The sequence below is a fragment of the Camellia sinensis genome, chromosome 6 (assembly GCF_055761805.1).
Source record: "Camellia sinensis isolate YWXY chromosome 6, ASM5576180v1, whole genome shotgun sequence".
In the NCBI taxonomy this organism is placed as follows: Eukaryota; Viridiplantae; Streptophyta; class Magnoliopsida; order Ericales; family Theaceae; genus Camellia; species Camellia sinensis.
Window position 1 is genome coordinate 41,944,315 of NC_138966.1, and position 23,479 is coordinate 41,967,793.

Consider the following 23,479-nt stretch of genomic DNA (forward strand, 5'->3'; position numbering starts at 1 on the left):
ACGGACGCTTTGTCCGCCAAGGAGAAGACTTCCCTTTCTGTGGTTTCCCTGAGCCCTGGATTGATCAAGTGGAGAAAAAGAGATATCCTGGGTTTGAGATCTTCTTCGATCATCAGCTTTCTGACAGTGATGAGGAGGGGGTAGATCCTAGTATCGACATCAGACAAGATAGAGAAGTCAGCTCCGAAAGCAGCATAGAGGAGGTTCTGGGTCTAACACTGGCTGACTTACTGATAGAATCACATACTAACGCTGAACCAATGAATTTGGGGGATATGACCATTGCCGTGATCGGGGAAGAGGTACCTGCTGACTGTTCAAGCTTCATCATGGATGCGGTGAATGGCTCACAAATAAATTGGCATTTTGAAAAGAGTTGTATTGAGAGTTCTGAATTGGCTGTTGAGTCTGAGTTTGGTGGGCCTGTGGGGTTAGAAGCAGATTTAAGTTTGTCTAAAATGTCTGAGTCTTCTTTTTCTTTCTCTTTTGAGTCTGTTGCAACTTGTGAGCCCGAGGCTTTGAATGAAGATGTGATTTCCGCTTACTTTTCTGTGCCCATAGTTCATAATATTGACCAAAATTTTCAAAATTTTGATAAAAACGAAGAGGAAGAAATCCCTCGGGCTTTGAAAAATTTAATCGACTGAGAGGAAGAAAGGCGCGCTAAGCCATTAGTGGATGAAATTGTTTCTGTAAATGTGAGTACTGAAAAAGATCCTCGCTTGATTCAAATTGGTTCTACATTGTCTTCAGAGGAACGTGAACAATTAGTTGCTTTATTAACAGAATTCAAAGATGTTTTTGCATGGTCCTACGAAGACATGCCAGGAATTGACCCTGAGATTGTACAGCATAGGATCCCTCTCGACCCTGGGGCCCGACCTGTCAAACAGAAGCTTCGCAGAATTCGTCCTGATTGGGCCTTAAAAATTAAAGAAGAGGTTACTAAGCAAATCAATGCTGGTTTTTTGCTAGTATCAGAATATCCTACTTGGTTAGCCAATATTGTGCCAGTTCCGAAGAAAGACGGCAGAATCCGAGTTTGTGTTGACTTCCGGGATTTGAATAAGGCTAGCCCAAAAGATGATTTCCCATTGCCACATATCGACGAATTGGTAGACTTCACTGCAGGACATGCTTTACTGTCATTCATGGATGGTTTTTCAGGGTATAACCAAATCCTTATGGCTCCAGAGGACAGAGAAAAGACAGCATTTACCACACCATGGGGGACATACTGCTACAGGGTTATGCCATTCGGTTTGAAGAATGCCGGGGCTACTTACCAGAGAGCTGCTACCACTCTTTTGCATGATATGATCCACAAGGAAGTTGAGGTGTACGTAGATGACATGATTGTCAAGTCCAAAGATCGGGAAAGCCATTACACTGCCTTGAAGAAATTCTTTGAGAGAATTAGGGAATACAAGCTAAGGCTAAATCCACAAAAATGCACCTTTGGGGTAACTGCGGGTAAGATGTTAGGATTTCTGATCACACAACGGGGAATCGAAGTTGATCCATCTAAAATTAAGGCCATCTTAGAAATGCCGCCACCAATGACTGAAAAAGAGGTGCGAGGTTTTCTAGGAAAGGTGCAATTCATAAGGAGGTTTATTTCAAAGCTAACCTTGACTTGTGAACCACTGTTTGGTCTCCTAAAGAAAGGGAAGAAGTTCCAATGGAATAATCGATGTCAGTTTGCATTTGAGCAAGTCAAGCAGTATCTGCGGAATCCACCTGTGTTATCACCGCCCGAGCCAGGAAAACCGCTAATTTTGTATTTATCAGTGACTGAATCAACCATGGGGTGTATGCTTGCGCAAGAGTCAGATGAGAAAGTGGAGAAAGCCATCTACTACTTGAGTAAGAAGATGCTTGACTACGAGATCCGCTATGCTTCCTTGGAAAAGGCTTGCTTGGCTTTGGTTTGGGCCACCAAGAAGTTGAGACACTACTTGTTAGCTAATTCGGTAATTCTGGTTTCAAGATTAGACCCCATCAAATATCTCTTTGAGAAACCAGCTCTTACCGGTAGGCTAGCTCGTTGGTTACTCTTGCTTTCTGAATTTGACCTTAAGTATGTCACTCGCAAATCTGTCAAAGGAAGGGCTGTAGCAGAATTTTTGGCTGATCACCCAATTGAAGGAGAAGAAGATGTGGAGTACTCATTCCCAGATGAAGAGGTCATGCAGATAGAAGAAGACACTTGGAAGTTGTACTTTGATGGAGCGTCTAATCAATTTGGCTATGGAATAGGCGTGTTGCTCATAGCGCCGGATGATTCCCATATCCCCTTAGCTTTCAAACTCCAATTCAGGGTATCTAATAACCAAGCAGAGTATGAGGCATGCATTGCTGGATTGGAAGCAGCCCTGGAACTAGGGGCAATAAGGTTGGATGTGATCGGGGACTCAAACTTGGTCGTCTCTCAAGCCAACGGAGATTGGAAAGTTAAAGAGGAAAAAATGAAAGTCTACCATCAAACCTTGGACATGTTGATCCCGAGGTTCGAAAAACTGACTTTTACGCACTTGGTAAGAGAGAACAACCGATTTGCTGATGCGTTCGCAACCTTAGCATCAATGATAGATATACCGGTCGGGGTCAAGATGCGTCCGATCCTTATAGAACAAAGGTACACCCCCGCATATGAAATGATAGCCGCAATGGAAGAAGTTCAAGATGAAAACCCTTGGTACTTTGATATTTGGAATTTTCTGGAAAGCGGTACATATCCACAAGGGGCAAACACCAAAGACAAAAGGGGGATACGGCGTCTTGCCACTCAATTTGTCATTTGTGGAGATAAGTTATATAAGAGAGGGCATCTGGGAATGCACAAGCTATGTGTAGAAGAAGAAGAGGCAAAATGTATCATGGAGGCCATCCATGGAGGAGAGTGTGGAGCCCATATGAACGGTATAATGCTAGCTAGAAAAATCCTTAGACAAGGATACTACTGGTTAACCATGGAAAGTGATTGTATCAACTTTGTTAGGCGATGCCACAAATGTCAAATCCATGCCAATCGCGTGAACATCCCGCCATCAAAACTCTACAACATGACTTCGCCTTGGCCTTTCTCAGTTTGGGGCATAGATGTCATCGGGGCAGTCACACCGAAAGGTTCAAATGGGCATCAGTTCATCTTGGTTGCCATTGACTATTTTACCAAATGGGTTGAAGCACAGTCATATTCAGTGTTGAAAACATCACATGTGGCCAAATTTATCAAGAACAACATTATCTGCAGATACGGGGTGCCAAACGAATTAATTTCAGACAATGGCTCACATTTCAAAGGAGAAGTGGCAGTTCTACTTGGGAAGTATAACGTGGCTTTTCACAAGTCATCAACTTACAGGCCACAAACCAATGGAGCCGTTGAAGCTGCAAATAAAAACATCAAGAATATTCTGTGTAAGATGGTAGAAACTTATAAAGATTGGCCAGAGAAGTTTCCTTTTGCACTTTGGGGATACAGGACATCAATCCGAACATCTACAGGGGCAACCCCTTACTCTTTGGTATATGGAATGGAGGCTGTTTTGCCGATTGAGTTGGAAGTGCCTTCATTAAGGATTATGGCTGAATGTCAGATAACAGAAGCTGATTGGAAACAGAACCGATTTGAGGAACTATTTTTGTTTGATGAGCGAAGGTTGAAGGCGTTATACCACATTCAGGGGTATCAACGCAGGATTGCCAGAGCATTCAACAAAAAGGTTAGATCCAGGAATTTGAGGGAAGGGGACTTAGTGTTGAAAGACAACCGAGCTCCTATTCACGATCCTAGGGGCAAGTTTAGACCCAATTGGACGGGTCCATACATCATTAAATCAATCTGGTCAGGAGGAGCAGTCATTCTCATGGATTTGGATGGTTTGGAGTTCTCACAACCAATCAACATGGACAAGCTAAAGAAGTACTACCCTTGAGAGGCTCACTGGGCCGAAAACCTGAAAGGGCGACCCAGGCAAAAGTTAGAGCAAAAAAAAAAAAAAAAAAAAAAAAAAAAATGAAAATGATGAAAAGCTCGCAAGGTTGAAAACCCGAAAGGGCGACTTTGGCAAAAGTTAGAGCACAAAAGGAGAGTGTCAATACCCGAGTGAACCTTAACCGGAACTACGTATGGCCTGATTCCGATCTTTGGGATACGTAGGCAGCTTCATCTTGAAGTTCGGCCTTAATCATTTGTCAACTCACTCATCTCGTCCATGTTTGATTGGTGTATCTTTATTCGACTCGGCTATCCATATTTAATGGCTCGTCCCCATTTGATTCAGTTGTCCTATTTCTCCTTCAGACGAGTTCAGTCACAAGATGAATTCAAGTGTACATCTCAAGGGTTGATTTCATGTTGATCGAGTAGTGGTCATTTGCAAAAATAGATTTTGAGGACTCTTAATGAAGTTGACTGATTTTCTCAAAAATTATTCCATTTTTCAAAACTCAGACCATCCTTTGGACCAAAAAAGAGAAAATTTTCAGTGCTCATAATTTGGCTTATATGATTTCAAGGTAGAAAATGGAACAAGTGTGCTAATTTACCTCTCATGTTGATCAAAATCGCTTTAGCAGAAAGGGAAAAACAAAAAAAAAAAAAAAAAAAAAAAAAAAAAGAAGAAGAAGAAGGAAAAGTGATGAACTAGGGGCACAGTTGAGTTAGGCTTTCTGTCTTTTATCCACACTATCGAGTTCTCGTCACCTTAATCAAGCAATCACCGAAAAATGCACAGTAGTTGTCGCCGACAATGCTTTTCCGTCGGGCGATCGACTGGTGTTACTCTATTTTGCGTTCATTTTGCTCCGACAAGCGCAAAAGGGTGTGTTTTGGAATGGTTTTTGTTTCATTTTCATTTCATTAAGTTGTGTTTTGTGTTTTGGTCAGTGATAGGCTCAATATTCAGTTCAGAATTCACTAAAATGCAACCATTTTCAAGTTTAAAACAAAATGATTTTTAGGTTCAGTGTTGTGCCATTCATGCTATCCAGATTTGTAGAGCAAACTTGTTTTATTAAATGCCAGGGATCAACCCCGATCAAAGTTGTACAAAAAGGAGTTGAAGCTATAAGTGCTCACTCCTAAAAAAAAAAAAAAAAAAAAAAAAAAAAAAAACAAACAACAACAACAACAACAAAAATAAGAAAACCAAAAAGAGAGAGAGTAGCATCTTCTCAGTTTTTCGGCAGCAGCTCGGCGGAGAAGATTACAACCGGCTTCATTTGCACACAGTTTCATTGCCTAACTTTACCATCAGCTGCCTCGTTTCATCTTTACTCCTTCGAAGCTTTTGAAGACTCTGCCTCAGCCTTGGCAGAACTTCCAAAGGAGATTATTCCTCGCCGGCCATCAAATTGGTTGTGCGAAGAAACTCCGAATCGAGTCACGGAGGTCGTCAGTCGTTTCAATTCTTTGTTCTGTTTTTTCAGCACACCAATTTCTACCCGAGCGTCTTTGTACATACGTTGGAGGAGGGAGAGTTGTGCATTTAACCGATGTACCTCACACAGCCTGTTCTGCAGCCGACGGGACAAGTTGGAGACCGCTGTCACGGTCTCTACACATGACCTCAGCGTATACGAGTTTGCTTCGATGTCAGACTGTGCCGCCATGATTTGTTCAACTGACATCGCTGGAAAGTTGAAAACAGGGGAAGGAGGAGGAGCTCGTGGTTGAGGTTCAGGAGAGTCAGAATCGGTCATCTCTATCGTGGACTCGTTCAGGTCTGGAAAAAGAGTGAGAGAACCGTGTGAAGAAGCCATGGCAAAGAAGAGTAATGCAAAAGAAAGAGGTTGCAGATTGGTGGCAGAGAAAGTTTGCAGGCTTTGGCTCTGCTTCTCTCTCGCAGGCCTTAACTTAAGAAGAGAGCGAAGGAGAAGACAAAGAGGGAAGAAGGCCGAGATGATCATTGACAATCGGGGCAAGATGGGATAGCCTGTCGATCAGGCGCCGCGATTGTTGAAATCGTGTGCCAGACACAACGCTCGAAGAAGATGACGGAAGAGAGAGTGAGACAAAAATAGAGAGAGAGGCGGGAGAGTTGTATATTTATACATATATGTATATATATTGTATATCTATGTATTATATATATTTGTTTGAACATTTTGGTCACAAGTGTGGCTTAGGTTTAGTGGTCTAATTCGATGTTTGAAGGATGGAAGGCTGAGCCCGAGGTCAGGGGTTCGAATCCCATAACAAATGTTTCTTTTGTTTTCTTTTGGTTATATATATATATATATATATATATGTCTCGTATGCCTACATATATATATATATATATATCTATATATTTGTTTGCATATTTTGTCACAAGAGTGGTTTGGTTCAGTGGTTGAGGACTAGGAAACTAAGCTTAAGATCAGAGGGTCGAACCCCCGTATCCATGCATTTTGTGTTTATCCTTTCTTTTTGTGTGTTTTGCGTACGCACGCTGTCATATACCGTATATATCTATGTATATATCCGTATGTCTTTGTATATGTCTGTACATATCTGTATATGTATATATGTATACCGTATGTACATATCTGTGTGTATTTTTGTCTGTATATGAATATATGTATACCGTATATGCATGTCTGTGTATATTGTCGTATTTGTATGTACTTTGTCTATACATGGTATATGTATATGGAATTTGGTTCGAACATACAATTCCTTCATTCTGTGCATCTATCGCACAATAATCTCACTTTATGCACCTACCACATAAACGCATCAGATTCAATTGCCTTGTCTTGGGCATCGCACTGTCTTGTGCATCATCAAATTCAATCACCCTATCTTGGGCATCGCACTGTCTTGTACAAATTCAATTTAATTGCGCTATCTTGCGCATCGCACCATCTTGTGCACTCCCTTGGTCTAGGAGACCTTAAATCCTCTAAAGGTGCAATTCCTTTGGTGTTTGTCGTGCCCGAACGACTTCAGATGGTCTGGTATAGCCACCTGCCTGTGATTGCAATGAGTTCCTAGGAGACCAACTGCGACGGTGGAAACTAGAGTTCGAATGGCGATGCCTAGAATGCAAAAGGTTTGGAATTTCCGAGACTAAAGTCTGGTTTAAATACCCAGGGGTGTATCCCCGGCTTGAAATCTGTATGGCAGCCCCATAGGTTGAGGTAGCGTGTATGCGCCTCAATTCTGGATACTGAACCAACCTAGTCTGTCACCCCGTTGGAGAATAGGGAAAGTTGTGAATATGATCAGGAAGAAATGCAGCATCGGTGGCTTCTACATGTAGAGGTTACCCTTTGTCATTCTACCATACCTTCTTTCACTTGCATGAGACGCGTTTGGATTTCGAATCCACCTTTACTCCTTTCACGTGAAACGCGTTAGGATGTGACGTTTACTTGGTTAAAACCTTCCCCCTATCCGTATAAAATACGGTTAGGTACGCCTGTTGGTTACACCATTGTCATTCTCATTGGTTAAAACCTTCCCCCTCTCCGTATAAAATACGGTTAGGTACGCTTGTTGGTTACACCATTGTCATTCTCATTGGTTAAAACCTTCCCTCTCTTCGTATAAAATACGTTGAGATACGCCTGTTGGTTACACCATTGTGATTTTCTCTGGTTAAAACCTTCCCCCTCTCCGTATAAAATACGGTTAGGTACGCCTGTTGGTTACACCATTGTCATTCTCATTGGTTAAAACCTTCCCTCTCTTCGTATAAAATACGTTGAGATACGCCTGTTGGTTACACCATTGTCATTCTCATTGGTTAAAACCTTCCCTCTCTTCGTATAAAATACGTTGAGATACGCCTGTTGGTTACACCATTGTCATTTTCTACTTGGTTAAAACCTTCCCCCTCTCCGTATAAAATACGGTTAGGTACGCCTGTTGGTTACACCATTGTCATTCTCATTGGTTAAAACCTTCCCTCTCTTCGTATAAAATACGTTGAGATACGCCTGTTGGTTACACCATTGTCATTTTCTACTTGGTTAAAACCTTCCCCCTCTCCGTATAAAATACGGTTAGGTACGCTTGTTGGTTACACCATTGTCATTTTCTACTTGGTTAAAACCTTCCCCCTCTCCGTATAAAATATGGTTAGGTACGCTTGTTGGTTACACCATTGTTGTTCTCCTTGGTTAAAACCTTCCCCCTCTCCGTATAAAATACGGTTAGGTACGCTTGTTGGTTACACCATTGTTGTTCTCCTTGGTTAAAACCTTCCCTCTCTCCGTATAAAATACGCTGAGATATGCCTGTTGGTTACACCATTGTCATTCTCATTGGTTAAAACCTTCCCTCTCTTCGTATAAAATACGTTGAGATACGCCTGTTGGTTACACCATTGTCATTTTCTCTGGTTAAAACCTTCCCCCTCTCCGTATAAAATACGGTTAGGTACGCCTGTTGGTTACACCATTGTCATTCTCATTGGTTAAAACCTTCCCTCTCTCCGTATAAAATACGTTGAGATACGCCTGTTGGTTACACCATTGTCATTTTCTCTGGTTAAAACCTTCCCCCTCTCCGTATAAAATACGGTTAGGTACGCCTGTTGGTTACACCATTGTCATTTTCTACTTGGCTAAAACCTTCTTCCTCTCCGTATGAGATTGTTGGTTGTACCGCCATTCCTCCTTTCGTGTGAGACGCGTTAGGCAGTTGTTTCACTCGGTTAAAATTATGTTGTGACACATTTGTATGTGATCTTGTGGCACATTTAATGCAATGCACCCCCTGTTATGTTTCATATCATTTGCACGAAACTTGCCTTTCATTGTTGTCATCTTCATCTCTTTATCATCACTCCATGGCATTGTATTGCATTGCATAATCATGAATTTTCAAACAACTGGCTTCGCGAAGCGTGTAAGTCCAACCTTCAAACTGCATTTTGAGCATATCATTTCCATTCTGCCCCTGAACTACGCTGGTTTGATTCCTTGCAAAAGGATACGTAGGCAACCTTCGGGTTCAACCACTTGCATTGCATCTTGTTTGCTTGCCCAAGTCTTACGGCCTTGTCAAAAGGGTCGTCTTTGGGCTTTGACATTCACTCACGTCATGAAATGACTTTGAGCTCTGTCAAAGAGGGGCAACTGTAGACACCCCATTTTGACCGGCCCTAAGACTTGGGCGCTTTCTTTTGATTACTCAATGATGAAAACAGGAATATGCTATCTCACAAAATTCTCAGTAAAAAGATGGAATATAAACTTTAATCCTAGTCTTACACCTGTTTTTGCCAAATTATTTTAGAATCCTTCTCCATTTTCTTTCCTTTTATTATGTATTATATATTATATATATATATATATTATGTTATATTATTATATAATATTTTATTAAATTTATTCAGTAGCCTGGTTTCACCCACGCACCATACTTTTGTATATATATAATATTATATTATATAAGGTATTATTCCTCATTTAAAAAAAAAATTCACTACACTCCCATCGTGCGTTTTTTTTGTTTTCTGTGCCTTTTGACCCGCTTTGGTCAAATTATGTTGCATATTTGGCCTACTAAAATATATTTTATTAGTCCATGTATTTTAATTTTACGTATTTGTGTGTTGTTATATATTTTTCTGGGTATTTGTACATGTATTTATGCTAATAATCTCTTTTATATATTATTATATTGTAAAGTGCATAGTAATTTTACTGTGCATCTTTTGAAATCAACTCCTACCACCGTTTCTTCTTTTGTCCTTTTCTTACAATTATTTTCTATAAAAGGGGGAAGATCAGAGAAGGAAGGGAGGATTTTGGCAAGGGAGAGATGAGAAGAGTCAAAAAAAATTGGGAGAGAGAATAAAAAAAAAAAGGGAATTGGTGCGAGGGAATTTTGAGAGAAAAAGAATCAGAAAGAAGGAACCGTTAAAGTTGTAATTCCAAATTTTGACTGAGAATTGAGAACACATTCCACAGACTTGAGGGTAATCAAAAGAAAGTTTGTGAATCAGAAAATTCATCATGTCCCCGAAAGGTGAGTTTTCGCAAACTTTCATTTAATTTCAAAATGTGATATAATTTGTTTAAGTACTTTATTTATTGTTTTTCATAATTTTTTTTATCGCTTTAAATGGTCGGTTGAACCACCTATTTTTACTACTTTATCTGCTGTAATTTACGGTTGTATATAAACTGTTGTAATTTACATAAAATGTTGTAGTTTACTATTTATAAATTGTTGTAATTTTATCGCTTTAAATGGTCGGTTGAACCACCTAATTTTATTACTTTATCTGCTGTAATTTACAGTTGTATATAAACTGTTGTAATTTACATAAAATGTTGTAATTTGCTATTTATAAATTGTTGTAATTTTATCACTTTAAATGGTTGGTCGAACCACCTAATTTGTTAAAAGATGTGACCCCGCCAAATGAATAGTGATCGGTGGTGAATAGTAACCTCCGGCGGTAAATAGTAACTTCCGGCGGTGAATAGTAACTCCGACGATGAATAGTAGCCCCATCGATGAATAGTACCTCCGGCGATGAATAGTAACAGCGGATGAAAAAAATGCCCGGTAAGATGAATAACGATCAAGAAAGGTGAATAGTAATTGTCATGATGAATAGTAACTTCCGGCAATGAATAGTACCTCGGGATGAATAGTGCTCCCGCAAAAAATAAGTTTCCCCAAACAGAACGGAGCAGTCTTCCTACGTCAAGCAAAACATTTTCCGGCGCACATGAAGTTTCTTTATTTTATTTTATTTTATTTTATTTTATTTTATTTTGAGAGTTTGTGAGGTTTTTATTTTGTTGTAATATTCCTTTCTCTCTCTCTTATCTGGTTTGTAATAATTTATTCAGAGCGTTGTAATAATTCCCCGCCCCGCTTCTTTCTATCCCGTTCTTTTACTTGCTTTCTTTATTTGTACATAAACATCATATTTATTTTTCATCATAGTTATGTTTTGCATCCATGTTTCATGCATCTTGATTCGGCTAAGTTTGCATTTGTGGATTTAATCAATTCCTATGTGATTATGTGCGCTACCTCACGTTCTTGAGATGATTCACATATCATATTTTAGAAGCCGAATCTTTAGTTGCATCTCATGAGTGAATTGCATTAGGATTTTGTATATAAGATCATGCATGTTTTACTAACTTTGTTTTGTAGCTTGTTCGCGGGTCATCCAACATGTGAGTTTTTATGCTTTAGCATCCCGTGTGTGTGTGTTTTTCTTACTATGTCCAGCATTCTACCATGAGGCTAGTTGCTTATGTGATATAACTCTATGAATGCCAGTGGATGGAGGTTGTGTCGCTTAATTTGGAATGATGTTGATTTTTCATGCTTGTAAACTCAATTTATTTGGGTTGTACATCGTCAAAACTCTTTCAAAATGCATGATATCAAATTGTTCCAAAATGAATGGCATAGTCTATACTTGTATGCTTCACATAGTAAATTTTAGGATTTATTAACTAATCAGAACATGAACATATAAATAAAATAAAATTCATATCATGGTTAGTAAAGGCCGATCTTTGATCGGGTGGGCGGGGGTGCTCATTATTGACCTTCCCCTCTCATACCTAAGGTTCCGAGCCAAGCATCCTTGGTTACGACGAACAGTGGCCTTGGCACGAGTTATGGGTTTCCTAATTTTCCCAAAATAAATATTAGGTGGCGACTCTGAGATCTGATGACGCAGTCCATTTTTGACAAAATTGCAATAAAATGGATTTTCAATAAAAGTTGCCAAATCTGGACTCTCATCTATGTTTCACATTGCACTTGTGAGAATAGATCAAAGAGATCTCGGGGGTCCGAACTGTTTAACGCGCACGGGTACCACCCGGGCATGTTACAATAAGGTGTTTGATTCACTTTCTTTCGGGGTACTTTATTAAGTATATAATTAGCAGAAAGTATTACTTCCCCCCCACAAGTTCTGAGGTAATCCAGAACTGATTAACATGGCATTCATCATTTCTTTTAAAGTCCTATTTTTCCTTTCAGCAATTCCATTTTGCTGAGGTGAGTAAGGAGCGGTGGTATGATGAATTATTCCATGTTCTTTACAAAACTCACCAAAAGGTGATTCATATTCACCACCTCTATCACTTCTAAGTTTCTTGATTTTCTTACCAAGTTGATTTTTCAACTTCATTCTTATATTGAATGAAAGTTTTCAAAGCTTCATCCTTGGTTCGAATTAAATAAACATAACTATATCTAGTATAGTCATCTATAAAAGTGATAAAATACTTTTTCCCACCTCTAGTTTGAATTGATTTAAAATCACAAATGTCACTATGAATTAATTCAAGTGATTCCGTACTTCTTTCAATTGAATGAAAATGAGTTTTAGATAATTTTGCCTTAACACAAATTTCACATTTATGATTTGAATCAATGTCAAATTTAGGTAAACATTCCATATAAATTAATCTACGCAAAAATCCTTAATTAATATATCCTAGTCTACCATGTCATAAATTTGAAGACTCAAGCAAGTAAGAATAAGATGTATTATTATTAATAATTGAGGGTACAACGGTCATTACATTTAACTTGAAAAGGCTATCAGACATGTAACATTTTCCTACATACATCCCATTTTTGGTAAGTACAAACTTGTCACTTTCAAAAACTAGCCTAAACCCATTCTTACTCAACAAAGATCCGGAAACTAAATTCTTGCGAATGTCCGGTACATGCAGCACATTGTTGAGAGTGAGTTCCTTTCCAGATGTCATCTTAAGTACAATCTTTCCTTGTCCTTCAACTTTGGAAGTTGAGGAGTTGCCCATAAAAAGTTGTTCACCATTGTCCACTGTAGAATAAGATGTGAACATCTTTTTGTCAGCACAGATATGTCGAGTAGCACCAGTGTCCACCCACCATTCTTTAGGATTTCTGAAAAGATTTGCCTCGAAAACAACTGTAGAAAGATTGATATCATCTATATCATTGGAAATATTGTCCACTTCAGTTATGTGGGCTTGAACAGGCTTCTTACTTGTTCTTTTTTTACTTTTCCCTTTGCTACGGCAATCTTTGACCCGATGTCCCTCTTTGTCACAGATGTAACATTTGCCATTAAACTTGTACTTTTTATTTTTCCCCCTTTAAAGCCTTGTGATGAACTTTCTTCAGAAGACTTTTATTTCTTGGTTTTTGAAGCATGTTCCACCACATTTGCCTTAGACTCCATAGGATGCTTACCAGCCCACTTTTCAGAATTGCTGTTGTCTTCCTCAATCTTCAAACGCACAATTAATTCGTCCATAGAAATTTCTTTGTGCTTATGTTTGAGGTAGTTCTTGAATTCCTTCAAGCCTTTTGGTAATTTTTCAATTAAGGCTACAACTTGGAAGGATTCACTGAGAGACATGCCTTCTGCGTGAATATCATGCAGAATGAGTTGGAAATCTTGAGCATGGTTGATCACAGTTTTTGAATTAACCATTACAAAATCCAGGATTTTGCTAACCACAAATTTTTTTAAGCCGGCATCTTCCGTTTTGTACTTTTTCTCCAAAGACTCACAAAGTTTTTTTACTGTCTTGATAGGACTGTAGACGTTGTATAATGTGTTGTCAAGTCCGTTCAACATGTAGCTCCAGCAAAGGAAATCGGCATATTTCCAAGCATCAACCACAGCAACCACTTGTCGGTCGATTTCATCCTCTTTCAGGATAGGAGCATCTTCACGGAGGAAACGAGCCAGGTTTAGAGTTGTAAAATAGAACAACATTTTCTGTTACCATCTTTTAAAGTCAGTTCCTGAGAACTTCTCTGGCTTTTTACCGTGATTTACTGGTACTGTTACAATAGGAGAGGGGGTTGGCGTCATTGCAGCCACCACAGTAGTACTTGTTTGGGCATTAGTTTTAGTAGCCATCAATTCTAATTTATAAAACAAAATTATAATTAGAATTTACACTACACAGAAAATTAAACCAAATTCACAGAATTAAATTCTGTAAAAAATAAAAGAAACACGAATGTAACTTTTATTTTTCAATTAATTTGGAAATAAAATAAAATAAAATAAAATAAAATTTTATTCAACCAAATTAATTCCACACATGAAATTAAATTATGTAAAATAAAAGAAATAAGAATACAACTTTTATATTTTCAATTAATTTGGAAATAAAATAAAATTTTATTCAACCAAATTAATTCCACACAGGAAATTAAATTCTGTAAGATAAAAGAAATTAGAAGATAACTTTTATTTTTTAATTAATTTGGAAATAAAATAAAATTTTATTCAACCAAATTAATTCCACACAGAAAATTAATTTCTGTAACACTTCAATAATTAAAATACTAAAACAGAATTTTAAGTAAAGGAAAACTCAGAAAATAATTTCTAAAACCCAAAATTAATTTCTGAAAAAATTCCACAAAAATATATTCTGAATTGTTAATGACACCAGTATCGTACTACTAGTTGTCAAAGAAAATAGACAGTATATTATTACTATCTGTCAAATAACATATAATCACTATTTGTTTTTCCAATCAGAATATTATTTTGTAAATTTACAGAAAATAATTTTCTTAAAAGAAGAAAGGGAAAAGGAAACAAACGAAAAATTCTATAAACAGAATAATTCGAATCTGTCTTAAGATTATTGGAACAATCTTCTGTGTAAATAAAATAAATTGAAACAAACTCAAACAAATAAATAAATAAATAACGTACCGAATTTATTTATTGAACCGAATTAGAAATTCAAAGACCAAGTCGAGTGTGTGACACTCTGTCCTTAAGACAGATTCGCCGCGCTACGGTGCTTACGGTTGAGTGGCGTCTATCTTCTAGGATACAATGATCTTCACAAAATTGTTGTAGCACACCAAACAAAATTATACGGCGAACCAAACCTTGTGTTCTATACTCTCTTAATATTTATTCCTAAAATTATATATATAAAGAATAAATACACTAGAACAAAATGGACAGCAAATTGAAAGATTGCAGACTGAATTTTTTGGATTGTCTTGACTGCTAGAAATGTATCTATATTTATAGGCAAAAAATTAGACCCGAAAAGGTATCAAATTGAAGGCAAAAGGTGTACAATAAAATTGAATAGGTGCAACTTGATTTGTCCGTTTGCTAAGAACAAATTTCCAAACAATTTGAAAAAGGTGCCGTTGGTGAAACAATTACAACTGTTGGAATACTATTATTAAACTATTTGAATAGTTTAATTAAATTAAATTAAGGAAACCACTTAAGGAAACCAAAATCAAATTTGTATTTAAATTATATTTCCACAATAATTTTTATTGAAAAAATTCAAAAGAACTTTATCTAAAAAATTAATGTTAAACCCGAAAACGACGTCATGTTCCCATTCACTCGTAAATGGTTTTGACGAACCGTCTTTACCGTGTGACTTGCCATGCGGCAAGAAATACATCACCTCTTCGGACCCACCTCAAAAGACATTTGGGATCCACTCAATTTTGGTCTCAAAATTGACCCAAAATAAGCTTTATATAAACCAATTTTCCAACAATTATAACCGTGTATGTGGATGTTTTGTAAGCCTTTTGGTGTTTCTAAGTTCAAAAAAAAAAAAAAAAAAACTATTGCTTTTGTGTCGATTTATCCCCCTAAACTAAAAATCACAACACTTAAACCCCCTTCATTTACTAATTTTTTTCAATAATTAAATAACTGATTTCCAAACAATTTACATGAACAGTTGTTACAAAGTTACAAATAATTTCATCTAATTTAAGCCATCTCTAATTCTTACTATTTATTTATTTATATTCAAATCTGAGTATAAATTTAGTTATAATTTTTATTTGATATGGGCACTGTGATTGTGTTTTTTCTTTTTTAATTTATTGAAACTTTTAAAAAAATTCACACTTTATCCCGAATACATCTTTTATCCATTTCCATAAAAGAAAATATTTTCAATCATTTCATTAAATTTTAGTAAAAAAAATTGATTGTTGGAAATTTGATGATCTACTTCATCTTTGATTTGGTTTTATAGAGGGGAAAGATATGGCCATGTCCTCTTTGGAATCATAATTTTAATAATTTTTTTTTTCAAAATTCATAACCAAATATACAACTCAAAACTCAATTCAAAACCCTTTTTTCAAAATTCAAAACCAAACATACAATTCAAAACTCTATTTTAAAAGAAAAAATTCAAAAAATATTATTTTTATTTTATTTTTTAAAATTATTTTTAGAATCATGATTTGAGTATGGAGTTGTGTTTTGAGTTATGAGTTTTGAAAATAAAAAATTTGTTTGGTTATGAGTTTTCAAAATTTAAAAACTCTTTTCAAAACTCATAACCAAACAAATTTTTTATTTTTAAAACTCAACTTACAATTCCACACTTAAATCACAACTCCACACTCAAATCATAATTCTAAAACAAAACCAAACGGAGCCATGGCATATACCCTTGAAAAGGTGTGTATCATATATATCTTATAACTAAAAAAGAAAATGACATAATTCCATACTTTCTGAGTCATAACTAAAAAAAAAGTTATAACCAAATATCATATGAGGCATAACTAAACATCTCATCACATAAGGCATAACCAAATATCTTATGAGTCATAACTAAAATAATGTTATAACTAAATAAGAAAATTAGTCATAACTAAAAAGGAAAATGACATAACTAGGGAAACATATGGTACGCCACTTTTAAGAGGTGTATATAGTAAAATTTCACCCAAACTAATTATAATCTTAAGCTTTGTTTGTTAGCCAGACTAGGTTGGATGAGACTATTAATATGATGAAATTCAATGAGAGGATTATTAATGTGGTAGTATTAAGTTGGAGATGTAAAATAGATTATATTTATTTGTGTAATAGCATGATAGTATTAATTAGTTAAAATTAAATATATGAAATTACATTAAAAACACTCATTATGTAAAATGTGATTTTGTTGTGAGACAAGGACCAAAAGAGTCTCATGGCCATTTCTCCTCTAAGCAAACGTCATTTTGTGGGTCTCACCGGATGGGCAATCCAATTCCATGGGCTATGAATGAATTGTTTGATTAACATGATTAATAGTGAAATGATTAATAATTTATGAGAATAATGAATAATTAGTGATGCAGTTGGATTAGTGAGATAAATAATTATCTTTTATCCATGTTTGTTTTGTATTATTAGTTGTAAAATTAAAAAAAAATCACTACTTTTGTTAGATAGAATGTCCTTAGAATTTAATCCGAATAACAAAAAATACAACCAAACATTGCGATGTGATAAATAATTTTAATCATATGCCATAATTTGCTTAATTAAACAAGCCCTCAAATAATCACTTTAACACATTGATGTGAATGTAGTGTTGTAGGACTAATAGAAAAGCATAGCATTTATGGAAGTTAAACTCTTGCAAAGTATGAAATACTCGCTTCTTAATTCATCTTTCTCTTAAAGAGAATTGAACCCATGACTTATTCCTTGAGATTAAACCATTAAAAAAGTCATGATAACCAACTAAATTAAGCCTAACGGGTTGAATATTAAATAATTTTATGTAGACAAAATGAGTCTTTTGTCCAGACACCTCCAATCCTTTATTCATTTTGTCAAATTTAAACTCAATGAAAAAATAGTTAAAATGAAGTTCTAATTATTTCATTAAACTTTTTATGATATATATACACCCCTTCGACAGACAGGAACTAAAATTATGATATATGATGCTAAACTAGGAAATAACAATAACAAAATCCGTTGTCGTCCAGCGGTTAGGATATCTGGCTTTCACCCAGGAGACCCGGGTTCGATTCCCGGCAACGGAATTATATCCTTTCTCTTTTAACTTTTATTTTTCTTTCACCAAAGCCGGTTGGTCTGTGTCTCATTCTGATATAGATAAGTACGGAAACCGGTTCACATCGGCAATCGGCTACACCCACGTGATTCCAAAACCAAGCAAGGTTGGCGTGGCACTGCAATAGCTCTTTCTGCCTTCTTCTATTCCAATTCCAAAGTCACATTTATTTGTATTTTTCATTCAACTTTGTCTTCGTAACGGAAATTCTATTCTGTGGAGACAGCAATTTCTTCTTCTGCGCTGAAAATCAATCTATATCGATATCTCCAGGTATAAAGCTCTCTCAACTCCTATTTCCTTCCCTTTTCCTTATAATTAAACCAAGGACTGCAGCTACTTTTTATTTTTTTTGCTTCTTTAAGTCGTCCAACATCTTTCATGTGTTCATTGGTCTCGAGATATTCTTCTTAATTAATCGAAAGGCTCGCTTTCGTTACTGAATTGCTAATTTTATTTTTTTTGTTGTTGTACAATTAAGTAGCATTTGGTTTATTGGAATGAAGTGGAATAGAATTATCATTACATAAAACAATGTTCATTGTGATGTTTGTTCCTGTTGGAAAAAATTAAACAGGATTTACCGTTAGAATAAAATACTAAACTAATAATAAGCCAAAAATAACAAATAAATATTATTATTAGAGAGAAAATTTAGAGAAGCAGGCACACATATTGCGCTCTTCTTAGGAACTATACCCCTCTTCTGCACCGAGTTGAGTAGTGTTTCTTCCCCAAGAATGACTTTCGAAATCACTTGTTTGCAGCAAATTGAATTTCATGAATCTTGAATTGCCCAACACTCACTTGTAAACTCAATAAAGTAAATTCTCAAAGAAAAAAACAGAGTAGAAGAAGATGAGAAGAAAGACTACTTTTTTGTGTGTTTTGAAGCAATGTTGAAGTCTTATTATATACACAATTAAATAACAAGAAGTTAGATATTTAGGAGGTATTGTAGGATAACCAAAAGACTAGGAAACTAATATTAACGTTATAAACCTATTCCTAAAAGGATGCAAATATCAAATAAAATAAATTAAATCAAATACAATTTTAAAATTACAAATAACAATCCCTCACATATAATTTAAAATTGAAAAAAAAGAGAGAGCGTTTTTACTACACAATGGTGTCTTCCAGACTTGAACCTCCATTTAGTGTTAGTAAGTTTCAATTTGAAGGAACTATAGTGAATAAAGTCTTGAACTAGGTCCTTGTGGTCAAACACAGGCTTACCACACATACAGTATGGGCAATTATCATGGTTTTGGAACGGTTTTGAGCAAAATGGTCATGCGCACATATCTTGTTTCTATAAGTGTCTTTAGGGAGACCCAATTTCCCACAACAGCGACCTCATTGCCACATTTATATAGGTGTATCCTCCAAGAGTGATTTGTGACCAATGCCTTGTAAAAATCCTACCTTGTACATATTCAGAGCTAAGCTCTTCCTAAAACCCGTCCCAATATTGAGCACTATCAACATAGGAATAGGACCAGGGAATTTCCCTCTAATATTTTTAGTGCTCCTCCAAGTCACCCATGAATTTCATTATTACCTATTGAACCCTATTCATGGGATCTCCAATCACAAAGGTTAGGTATCCATTGCGATGACTAATTTATGGGTTTCAGTCCCATTCCCCTTGCTGATTTAACAACTAGATTGTGTCTACTATATTCTTTTCAGAGCTCACAAAATCAAGTGCTGCATCACCTTGAGATGATAACTATTAAATAGAATTGTGTTTTATTCTAATATATCTTTTCTTCTCATTTAAATTTGCATTTTTTGCTTTAGCAATTGTAGCTTGATTATTACAATGAATAGAGACAGCAGTTATAAGACTATCAGATAATGGTAAATTAGATAATAAATTCCTTAGCCATTCAGCCTTAGTACAAGTCAAATCTAAGGCAATGAGTTCTGCTTCCACGGTAGATCTAGCTATAACAGTTTGTTTAGAAGATTTCCAGGCTATTGCACCACCATCTAAAGTAAGCACATAACCACTAGTTGCTTTAGTTTCATAAGATTCAATTATCCAATTAGCATCACTAAATCTTTCCAGCACAGCAGGAAACGCACAAAAATGAATTCCATAATTTATTGTACCTTTAAGGTATTTAAAAATTCTTTCAATTGCATTCCAATGTTCTAAACTAGAATTAATAGTGTAACGACTCAGTTTAAAAACAACAAAAGAAATATCAGGTCTTGTGCAATTAGAAAGATACATCAAAGATCCTATTATTTAAGCACATTGATGTTGAGAAATACTTTCACCCATATTTTTCTTGAAGCAAATATTAGGATCAAATGGAGTTGATACAACTTTCGCATTACAATAATTAAATTTCTTTAGCAATTGGTCAACATAATGTTCTTGTGACAAAACAATTCCTTTATCACTTTCAATTATTTTAATACCCAATATAACATTAGCTGGGCCTAAATCCTTCATATCAAAATTGCTAGATAAGAAATTTTTAGTATCATTAATATTAACCAGATTACTACCAAAAATAAGAATATCATCAATATATAAACAGAGAATAACACAAGCACCGTCAATTTTTTTGATATACACACATTTATTAGAATCATTGATATTAAACCCATTAGAAAGAATTACTTTATCAAACTTTTCATGCCATTGTTTTGGAGCTTGTTTTAATCCATAAAAAGACTTTACAAGTTTACATACCTTTCTTTCTTGTCTAGGAGCTACAAAACCTTCGGGTTGATCTATATAAATTTCTTCATTTAATTCTCCATTTAAAAACGCCGTTTTGACATCCATTTGGTGAATATCTAATTTATAAATTGTGGCAATAGCTATTAAGTTCCTTATAGTAGTTATATGAGTTACCGGAGAAATATTTATCAAAGAAATCTATCCCTTCTTTTTGTTTAAACCCCTTAGCCACAAGTCTAGCATTAAATTTTTCTATGGTCCCATCTGTTCTTAATTTTTTTCTTGAATATCCATTTATAGCCTATTGTATTACAACCTAGTGGAGGATCAGTTTAGTACCAAGTATTATTAGTCGTAATCGCATCCATTTCACTATTTATAGTATCTTTCCAGAAAGTATGATCTACCGATGTCATAACTTCATTATATGTTCTAGGATCATTTTCAATTGAATAAGTAAGAATGTCATTATCAATATTCTTTTACATTCTTCCTCTTTTACTTCTTACTTCAGTTCCTACTTGATTTTCTATACTACTATTAGACATAGAATTTTCACCAATTGATTTAGATAACTCATCTTTATAGGAAATACATTTTTAAGAAATACAACTGCTCGACTTTATTATAATATTATTAGAAATATAAGAATTTTCAAAATTAATTACTAAGAATCTATAACCAATACTATCTAAAGCATACCGAATAAATACACAATCAACAGTTTTTGGTCATAATTTTATTTCCTTAGTAGTTGGTATTAAAACTTTAGCCAAGCAGCCCATACTTTGAAATATTTTAAACTAGGCTTTTGATTTTTCCAAATTTCATAAGGTGTTTTTTTCCTAATTTTTGTAAGGCACTTTATTTAATATATGACAAGTAGAATGTAAAGATTTACCCATAAATTATTAGGTAAACCAGAACTAGCTAACACAACATTTATCACATCTAGCAATGTTCGATTTTTACGTTTTGCTACTCCATTAGATTGTGGTGAATAAGGTGGAGACTCTTGGTGAATAATTCCATGTTGTTCACAAAACTCTTCCATTTCTATTGGTGTATACTCGCCTCCTCTATCAAACCTTAAGACTTTTATTTTCTTTTCTAATTGATTTTCTACACGAGCTTTATATATTTTAAATTTATCAAATAATTCATTTTTGTGACTTATTAAATACACATAGCAATATTTATAAAAATCATCAACAAACGTAATAAAATATCTTTTTCCACCTTGAGTTAACACATTGTTAAGGTCACATGTATCACTATGTATAAGTTATAACAAAGATGTGTCTTTTCAAGAGATTTAAAAGGTTTTTTAGTTTGTTTGGCTTGTACACATACTTGACATCTTTCCTTTAAATAAATTACAGATTTTGGAATTAATTCTAGGGGGACTTACATATAGGTCCTATGATAATTAATTGTGTTTTTCATCAAATGCTATTTAAAGATATCACTAATTGTTAATTTTCAGCAACAGTTTGAAAATTGTCACAAAAATGTCACTAATTATAAGTTTTAGCGGCGGTTTAAAAAAATTATGACAAAAAAAGTCAGTAATTTTCAACTTTTAATGACAGTTTGAAAATTTTGTCACAGAAAAATGTCAGTAATTGTAAGTTTTAGCGACAATTTACTGTGACAAAAAATCGTCACAAAAATTTTTTTTTAGTGACGATTTTACTAGGACTTATTGCCAATAGGACTTGTTGGGAATTAAGTCCAACAATTAGGATATATTGGTAGTTTTCCCTTAGTTTTTCTAAACTCATCATTCTTTTAATAGTGTTCAAGTTCACATGACCAAGTCTACTATGCTAAGTATTAGAACATTCTACATTAGCAATAGAAGAAGTAGAGAAAAAATAACATGCAATTTTATTTAAATAGAATCCATAACATTAAGACTAAACAAACCATCATGAAGATAAACTTTACCAATAAAGTTACCATTCTTAGTTATTACAACTTTATTTGATTCAAAAAACCAAGTTGAACTAACAAAAATACACTAATTAAATTTTTCCTACTATCAGGAACATGCAAAACTCCATCTAAGGTGATTATATTGCCTGATGTCAATTTCAACCTAACTTGTACTTCACCTAATACCAGGGCCCAGCTCCCATTTCCCATGCTTACAGTTCTTATGCTTGATTCCTGATAATAAGGTGAAAAAATATTTTTATCAATGCACACATGAATATTAGCACTTGAGTAAAAACAATATTTAACTCAGGATCACTAACAAAATACTTGATAGTAGGGTTAGAAGAGCTGCCCCCTATAGTCCCAACATTAACTTGTGGTTTAGGGGTTTCTGGAGGACCATGGGCTTTATGGGGTTGATCTTTCCGATGATAACGATCTCTAGCAGTGTGATTAGTCTTCCCACACACCCAACAAGGCACTATTTTTCTCTGAATAATATTTTTGCCTTTTGATTTATTATTAAGATTGTTATTTCCATTCTTGTGTGCACCATTTTTTTTTTTCAAATTAAAAGGTTTGGGTTTAAGATTTTCTACAAAATGTGCCTTGGCTTGAAAATCAAAATTTAAAAACTCAACTTGTTTTTCACGGTGCTTTTCCTCAATATTCAGGGATCCTAGCAATTCATCAAAGGTATAATCATCATGTTTTTGTTTTAACATTCTACCAAATTCTGACCAAGATGGAGGCAATTTTTTAATCAGTGAAGCAACCGAAAAAATATCAGATAAATCCATTCCTTTTCTTTTCAGATCATACAAAATATTTTGAAATTCACGCACTTGTTCCAATATTGATTTACCATCAATCATATGAAAGCCTAAAAATTTTTCACCAACGATGTTGTATGGGACGGAATGTTGGGCAACTAAGAAACAATATGTAGATAAGATGAGTGTTTTGTGGAAATGAGGATGCTAAGGTGGATGTGTGGTAAGACTAGAAAAGACAAAATTA

General features: G+C 35.1%; 2 protein-coding genes and 1 non-coding gene across 3 annotated transcripts in view; all 3 read left to right on the plus strand.

The window, feature by feature from the left end:
* Positions 1-23,479, plus strand: part of LOC145793274 (uncharacterized) — a 31,797-nt gene that overhangs the window by 3,229 nt on the left and 5,089 nt on the right. The window contains exons 2-6 of the mRNA XM_082876059.1: positions 70-504; positions 1,168-1,247; positions 1,665-1,913; positions 2,082-2,321; positions 3,603-3,728. Of these exons, the coding sequence (XP_082732185.1) occupies positions 70-504; positions 1,168-1,247; positions 1,665-1,913; positions 2,082-2,321; positions 3,603-3,728 (1,130 nt within the window). The remainder of the gene's footprint in view (positions 1-69; positions 505-1,167; positions 1,248-1,664; positions 1,914-2,081; positions 2,322-3,602; positions 3,729-23,479) is intronic.
* On the plus strand, positions 17,711-17,782 carry TRNAE-UUC (transfer RNA glutamic acid (anticodon UUC)). The gene has a single exon. It is a non-coding gene; the product is annotated as a tRNA-Glu (tRNA).
* The window catches only part of LOC114287761 (peptidyl-prolyl cis-trans isomerase FKBP43-like), a 29,621-nt gene continuing 23,979 nt past the window's right edge, over positions 17,838-23,479 (plus strand). The window contains exon 1 of the mRNA XM_082873723.1: positions 17,838-18,087. The gene's annotated coding sequence lies outside the window, so the exon portion shown is untranslated. The remainder of the gene's footprint in view (positions 18,088-23,479) is intronic.